This window comes from Sinocyclocheilus rhinocerous, unplaced genomic scaffold, assembly GCF_001515625.1.
Source record: "Sinocyclocheilus rhinocerous isolate Xijiao unplaced genomic scaffold, SAMN03320098_v1.1 scaffold534, whole genome shotgun sequence".
Classification (NCBI taxonomy): domain Eukaryota; kingdom Metazoa; phylum Chordata; class Actinopteri; order Cypriniformes; family Cyprinidae; genus Sinocyclocheilus; species Sinocyclocheilus rhinocerous.
Window position 1 is genome coordinate 3,303,495 of NW_015646352.1, and position 8,368 is coordinate 3,311,862.

Consider the following 8,368-nt stretch of genomic DNA (forward strand, 5'->3'; position numbering starts at 1 on the left):
AAAAAAGTTAAAATATTAAGAGTAAATATAGTATATATAAATATAGTTTAAATAAAGATATAAAAATAAACAGTATAAATATAGATATAAAATTAAAAAATGTAAAACAAAAAACTAACAAAAAAGTAAAATATTAAATAATATTAAAATTAAATTATAAAAAAAAATATATCATACATAAAAGAACATGCAGACTGGAAAATGTTGCAAACACCCATCAACTCTGACTGCAAAAAGCACAAAAAAAAAACCTGTCGCTGGTTTATCTATCAGCAGATAAACATTAACCAAACTGCTTATTCAAATTAACTAAATGTTTGCAGCACTGCACAAAACCTTGAGTCCAATTGGGACCAACTACTTAATTCTGATCTGCTTTGTGGTTTCAGAAATTCAATAATAGCATTACAAACAGACAAACAGCTCTTCATAATGCTATTGGTGAAGTGGAAATTGTAGTTCATGTGTACAATTAAATGGAGGTATTTTTGTACCCATGTCTTATGCAAATGTTTTTACAAGTCGACCTCTGGGACCTCACAAACACCTAAAACGGTTGCACAGGAAACAGTTACAATTAAATGGCCATTTGGTATTATTCCAAATGGAAAGTGATGCATGTTAATGCCATTTCAATTCTAGCTCATTTTGGTTGCATTGTTTCTATCCGTCTGAGCAGAGGATTTGTTTCAGATTCACTGTGTGTCTTCCGCTGATCTCTTTCCAGGACTGAAGTGACATTATTAAATCAATGTTTGAAAGCCCGCCTGTGAATTTGTCAAAAGAATTTCCACTCTCCTTGTTTTAAGAGAAATCCTCCAAGCTCAGTATTCAGCTGGCTCCTCCATAAATCTCTCCAGCCGAAAACGCTGAGAGAAGGGGCAGGTACAATTAAAGGTATTTTTGTACCCATGTCTTATGCAAATGTTTTTACAAGTCGACCTCTGGGACCTCACAAACACCTAAAACGGTTGCACAGGAAACAGTTACAATTAAATGGCCATTTGGTATTATTCCAAATGGAAAGTGATGCATTTTAATGCCATTTCAATTCTAGCTCATTTAGGTTGCATTGTTTCTATCCGTCTGAGCAGAGGATTTGTTTCAGATTCACTGTGTGTCTTCCGCTGATCTCTTTCCAGGACTGAAGTGACATTATTAAATCAATGTTTGAAAGCCCGCCTGTGAATTTGTCAAAAGAATTTCCACTCTCCTTGTTTTAAGAGAAATCCTCCAAGCTCAGTATTCAGCTGGCTCCTCCATAAATCTCTCCAGCCGAAAACGCTGAGAGAAGGGGCAGGGGGCTCCATGCGAGGGAGTTCGCAGGACTCTCTGCCCGAAGTCTCCTTGCTTCTGATGAAGGGGTTGGAAAGCGGCCAATCGCGCTGTGCGATCAGTGCATATAATGGAAGCCGTAACGGAGAGCAGTGGGAGTGTTTGTGATATGAAGGTCAGCGGTATTTACTTCCACGAGCCCGCAAAACAATCAGTGATGGAATTACAAAAGGAAATAAGGGAAACAAGAACATCACTTTCACGTTGTTCTGGGTAGTTCCGAAGCCTGTGTTGTGAATACTTCCTTGGCTTGTATCCCTCCTGAACTCCCAGTATGGGAGTCATGAACTTAAAAACACTGCAGTTCTATGACTTGCACAAATACAGCAATCTGAAATATTAATGTCTGCGATGGTTTCTATCAGGCTTGGACTTCTTGAAGGATTTTTTGGTGCTGCTAATGTAGCCAGAGGGTTTCTAGGAGTTTAAAAAACAGGGTCTGTGAATACAGTGGGATATGATTTCTCAGAATATGGAAATGTCCTGTCATCGTGGACTCCGGAGATTCTGTGTCTTATAATCACTAGTACAAATGTCGCAGTGCATATCTGATGTGTATAAAACATGACAATGCTTCTGCAGAGCTCGCTGGAGGAAATATGGCCACGTTAGATGATTATCAAGCTCTCGCCACGTCGTCCGGAGAAATAAAAAGACAGCAGACAAAAGGCACAGACAACTTAGCTTTGCTAAACCGAGGAGAATTAATTGTGGCATCACTGGCCAGACGTGTTTCTTTTAGAGCAGGCTACTAAAAGCCCCACAGAGCATTACGTTATTCACAGGCTCGCTGACTGCAGAGCTTCAACAGGTGCAGCGGCTGTGTTCTCAATGGGAGAGAGAAGGATGGGACTCACAGAGTCACACTGACCCCTGCAGGACGACAGATGAACTGCAGGTAGCGTAGACTAAAACACACACAGTGTATGTATGTATACATATACACACACATATACATACATACACGGAGAGAATAATAAAAATATATATTTTATTCATTTCATACATAAATAATTTATAACCTGTATGTATGTGTATATGTTTAAAAGGATTTTAAAAAATGGCAAAAGTGATACTATATATTATTTAAAATATGTATGCACTATATAAAGTAGACAGCAAACCTTAAAATAAATAAAAACACAAATATACAACCTTTGGAACAGAGCTTTGAAGCCAAGCATGCTGTGAGAATTTGTCTCCAGAAACATTATTGTGATGCCCCAGCATGTTTACAAAAGTTAAAGCAAAAGGAACTTACTTGAGCATAACATTGCAGCAAAAGCATCAGCGGCTGCCCTGTGAAACAACAGAAAACACATCTGACATTACAAAATGTATATGAGGCATTTCATTTCTGCAGTTGCGTCATGTGTGCACCATTCTATCCCCCTCCGAAGACGCATAAAGCTAAGTACCGTGGGCACACATCCAGCTGCACTTAGCATTGGCGGGGTGGTGGAGAGGCTGAATATATATATATATATATATATAAAAAATAAAAAAAGATTCCTGTCATTGTGATCATAAGCATTTATTTTGCAACAGGGCTGCTGATTCAGCAGAGTCTCCATATTCCTCTACCCAATGCAAACGGGGAAAACAGAGAATAATTATGAATGGCTTTGCAACAATCTGCCAATAAATATCGCCACCGGCCTGTCGGATTGACAAAATCCAATGCCTTGAAATATGTGGAGAGAGCAAGCTACGTTTTTGAGCTTCTGAGATGGAAAAGCAGAGAATAAAGATTAAGAAAAAGCTTAATCAAGAAAGAAAGATAGATAGATAGAAAGGCCCCCTGCTTTCTACATCTACATCTTTGCCGCATATTATGTTGTGTAAGACCAAATCAAGTGGTGCATTTGAGACTGAGCCAAAGAAAGGCTTCACTTCGATTAACCCAACCAATCAAAGCCCTAACCCTAAAATCAGAGCTATTATTGGTTATTTTCAGAGCCAGAAGCATGTTCTCCTTGTGCAAATCCCATTTCGCACTGTAGAAGACATACTATTCTAACATACCTCTCATTTCACGTCATTAATCATTTCATTGTGCGTCTTATTGTACGCTTGGGTTCTTTAGCTTCTGAGATGGAAAAGCAGAGAATAAAGATTAAGAAAAAGCTTAATCAAGAAAGAAAGATAGATAGATAGAAAGGCCCCCTGCTTTCTACATCTACATCTTTGCCGCATATTATGTTGTGTAAGACCAAATCAAGTGGTGCATTTGAGACTGAGCCAAAGAAAGGCTTCACTTCGATTAACCCAACCAATCAAAGCCTAACCCTAAAATCAGAGCTATTATTGGTTATTTTCAGAGCCAGAAGCATGTTCTCCTTGTGCAAATCCCATTTCGCACTGTAGAAGACATACTATTCTAACATACCTCTCATTTCACGTCATTAATCATTTCATTGTGCGTCTTATTGTACGCTTGGGTTCTTTTTCTTCAAATAAAAAAAAAAATCTTGGTTCTAGGCGTGTGCGGCGCAACGGTCTCCTTAGTGCCATCTGCACAAACAGTGTTATCAAGACAATTTCAACTCTCAACACATCACAATTGGAATCATCTCTGAGAGTTGTTGATAGGGGTCACACTGCAGCGATGGACAGCATTATCGTCGCCGCTGGGATCAAGACAAGACACTGAGCAGATCAATGTCAACACCACGTGTGTTGAAAACACATGCACTGTGAGCAACAGCAATGGGCCTGTTATCTACATGGGGGTATTTGGCTTTAAATACTGCCCTTGTCATTCAACTATCAGACTCTGTTACTGTTTGCTGTCCATGTAGACTCAGACTCAAATAGTCTGTTCACGGACCATCTGGTGAATGTTCCACATAAAATAGGCAAATTCTAATCTCATATGAATGGAGAATGTCTGAATTCATGGACTGAATTGTGGTAAATAGATGGACAGAAAGAACGAACGAACAGACAGATAGAGACAGATAAACAGATAGATAGACAGACAGACAGAGAGAGAGGCTCGGCTAGGCAAGACTTTGTCTCTCTCTCTCTCTGTTTCTCTGGTCACATGGCATGGTAAATCTTGAAAAGCTCATTGACTTACTGCAGTATGTAGCCATACCCCTACAGTGCACAACATTGTTAGGTCTCTATTACAGAGACAATATGTCACTCCCTGTTCACCAACTGCAAGAGAGCACAAACAGCCCAGCGGTGGAGCAGACAGGAGCTCGCTGATGCAAAACCGCTATTCTGTCCTCAGGATAGTCAAGCCGATTTACCCGCAGCCTCTCTGTTTGCGGACACTGGGAGCTCCATAAAGAAATCATATCATATCTCGCCTCTGCCGCTGTCGGAGTCTTTGAGTCATGCTGCTGACATTAATGCAAACAGTGGCGTATTGCAATTTCAGAGGCAGGCAAATGCCATTGTTTCCCCACGCTAACGGCTTGTCGCTTCTTTGAAATGACACACGGTATCAGTCAGTACTACGAGCATCAGTGCGCAGATGTTCTGCAGGGATTTGAGCTATGAGGCCGAGCTGTCAGCAGAAAGCCAAAGCAGACAAATTTGACAATATGGAAGATCTGTTGATCTGTTCCGCCTGTGCGCTGAGTATTGTTTTCATATTCATCAGAGAGTGAACAGAGAGAAATTCTTAACGTAGATTCGAACTCTTTGCAGCGCACTGTAAAGGCCTCAGAGGCCATTTTTAGCCCATGTATGTATTACAGATATATACGCTTTCAAGTGATACTGAAGTGCTGTCAGTGGATGGATGGAACAGCTTATGACATTTATACTCTGAGTTTACATGATTTCAGCGTGGGCAAAACAGTTCTGCGAAGAGGGATACTGGATCTGAAAGTGCAACTTTCCCAGACTGATTAGTTCATTGAAGTGTTTAAAAGGTGAAATGCATAATCGCAAAATATATAAAATGTAAAAATTATATTCTTGCTGTTCTTGCTATACTGATTAGTGAACAGTAAATACTGCATGCTAAAGAGAGACAAAAGTGACTTTTGCAGAAAAAAAAAAAAAACTTTTGTTCATGTGCACACAATCGTTTTGCTTATTTTTTATTAATAGAAATACTAAATTGATCAAATAAGTCAAAGAAATATTAATAGGAGTAACAATAACAATAAAAGCATATATAATGATAATAATTAGTAGTAGTAGTACTTCTACTACATTTACACAATTAGCATGAATGTATTTATTATTACTTATTGTAATATATATATAAAAACACACAAAGGAAGAATCTTGGTAACCAAACAGTTGACGGTAGCCATCGACTTCCATAGTATGGAAAAAATACTATGGAAGTCAATGGCTAAAAAAACTTTTGTTCATGTGCACACAATCATTTTGCTTATTTTTTATGAATAGAAATACTAAATTGATCAAATAAGTCAAAGAAATATTAATAGGAGTAACAATAACAATAAAAGCATATATAATGAACTCATACAGTTTCAGAACAACTTGAGGGTGAATAAATGACAATTTTTATTTTTAGGTGAACTATCCATTTAATATTATTATTAGAGACAGAGACTCGCGTTGCAGAGAGACTTAAAAGTCAGACTTCTGACCTTCTGGTGTTGGAAGATTTTGATATCACTGAAAGTCAAATTATGTCTGTACATTTAGTGGATCACACAGATTCCAGGCGATATTGGCGTTTAGAATCAGATACTACGTCACAAAAAGTAGAATAAAAATATTTTTAAACAAATAAAATTATCATTATTATTATTATTATTATTATTATTAAGGCTAAAGACACAATAGAACTATAAAAATATTAATAATAAAATGATTATTATTATTTTAGTTCTAAAGTGGGTTTAGCATAACATTATTATTGTTGTTGTTGTTGTTGCTGCTGTTGTTGTTGTTGTTGTTGATGTTATGAAACAAAAATAATAACAAAATGCAAAAAATTGTGGTAGAGTCCAGAGTTAAGTCTGTAATACATTTACTATTATATTAAATATATTATTATAATAAATTATAATCAGTTTAATATCAAAATAAGAGCAGTCTATGCTGGCATACGTCTTTATTTAGACTAATGCAAGCAAGCGTGTGATTAATGTAATGACCAGCGCTTTCAGCACGCAGAACTATTCATACTATCAAGCAAGATCAGCATATGCCAATGACGCACCCACACGATATGTGATACTCACTTGACAGTGCGTAAGTGCTTGGTGGTGTGTGGAGATATAAGCTTGAAGACCACATCCAGCCCTCGGTTCTTCCCCAGCAGGTCAGCCGTGGTCACTAAAACACCAGAGACGTGATTAACACAACAATAAAAAGTCTTTGCAACATTGCTGAACCCAACACTACTGAAAAGATTGCATTTCATAGCGCCGTATACTGGATCCCCCTTGTCAATCTCGTGCGGGGGTGATCGTTCTCCACAAGGATAGACTCAAGGGGGAACTTTAAGAGACCACTGAAGTCCAAACTTCACCCTTATAAACAAGGCATGTGCCCGGATGATATTTCTTCTATTAATACATTGTGCTTGCTACAAGGCTAGCTAGTATTATTATTATTAACTTGATATATTTATAGACAGAGTGTTATATTTTTGTATTCTAATTATGATAATATAGCTTGTCTAATTATTAATGCATCATAAGTTAAATTATGCTAGGTAGGTAATGGTAATTGCATTTTAATGGTGATATCTTGTGCAATTGAGATCTGCGAAAACTAGAAATCACAACTTCTTTATTTTAACCAAACTTTGTGTAGTGTTGAGGCGGCATAAAATGACTGGCAGATACATTTCCTTCTGCTGGAAATCTGAAACATTAAAGACTTTCTGATCTTGAAACTGTTGCAAACATCATCATCTGGCAGATAAAACACTGCACACATGCTGTGGGCATCAGACAAGCCTCGTCAGGTAACTGTAGAGAGCCTAGAGAGGGCGCTGTACTTGCTTCTGCCAGCTGCTGGAAAACTGGACCGATTCCATATCGTGTTGCTGATAGCTCCCTGCACACATACAGCAGATTACAGCAGAACGCCATCTAATTACAATTCTCGCTCTCCTGTACACTTCCTGTCTTGTGGGAATTCTGGCATGGACGCACTAGAGGAGAAAATCTGCATGTGCACCAAGCCGACAAATACATGTATCAGATGTGGGTGTAATCCAGTTCTAGTCTTACATTCAATATTGCAGTTTAATTTGACTTTGTCTGCCTCACAGAGCTGTGCTCCTGGAGTTAAGCAGCCAGAGAGGGACAAGGCTAGCTAGCATCATAAACACTGACGGTCGCTACAGCGAAATCTCTTCGGCGTCCCAGGGTATGCAGCCTGTACGTCTAGTGTTTAAAAAAGATATAGATATATTTCTACTTTTATGATAAAGCATAAAATACTTTTGGATGCCTTTTTGGAAAGATAACTGAGAGGTGCATTTCTCACGGTCACAACCTGAGAGCTAAACTTCCTGTGCCGGTATCATTCACAGGATAGCTGTCACACACAATATTACTGTTTTTATGGTATTTTTTATCAAATAAATGCAGCATTGGTAAGCATAAGAGTCTTCTTTCAAAAACAAAACATCTTACCCAATCTAAACTTCTTAGCAGTTGTGTATATTATAGTTTTTATTTAGTTTGCTTCTCATGATTTATACTAAGATTCATTCATGCAAAATTGTTTGAAAATCAATTCACTGTTCAACTCAATTCACTCAGTGTTTTTGTGTCAGAAAAGTTATTTAACTTATTTGACTGTATAACTTATATGAGTATCTCATAGGGCTGGGTAAAAAATATCGATATCTCGATATTAATCGATTCTTATTTTTACAGAACGATATCGATTCTTAAATCCCAAGAATCAATGGCGGTGTTTAATGTGGAGTGACAGATCGCTGTAGCACCTCAGTTCAACAAGTGCAGCAGCGCGAGGCGCATGTGAAATGATCATCTCCTCCACATTAATACCAGATTCAGCACAAAATAAACATGACTAAACATCCGAAGGTAAGTTAAAAGAAAGAGTACAA

General features: G+C 37.9%; 1 protein-coding gene across 1 annotated transcript in view; it reads right to left on the reverse strand.

Annotated features, from left to right (window-relative positions):
- LOC107707416 (cytosolic carboxypeptidase 4-like) overlaps positions 1-8,368 on the reverse strand; it is a 170,948-nt gene that overhangs the window by 118,341 nt on the left and 44,239 nt on the right. Inside the window, exons 6-7 of the mRNA XM_016511404.1 lie at positions 6,519-6,612; positions 2,597-2,634 (exon numbers count right to left, since the gene is read on the reverse strand). Coding sequence (XP_016366890.1) covers positions 2,597-2,634; positions 6,519-6,612 — 132 coding nt within the window. The remainder of the gene's footprint in view (positions 1-2,596; positions 2,635-6,518; positions 6,613-8,368) is intronic.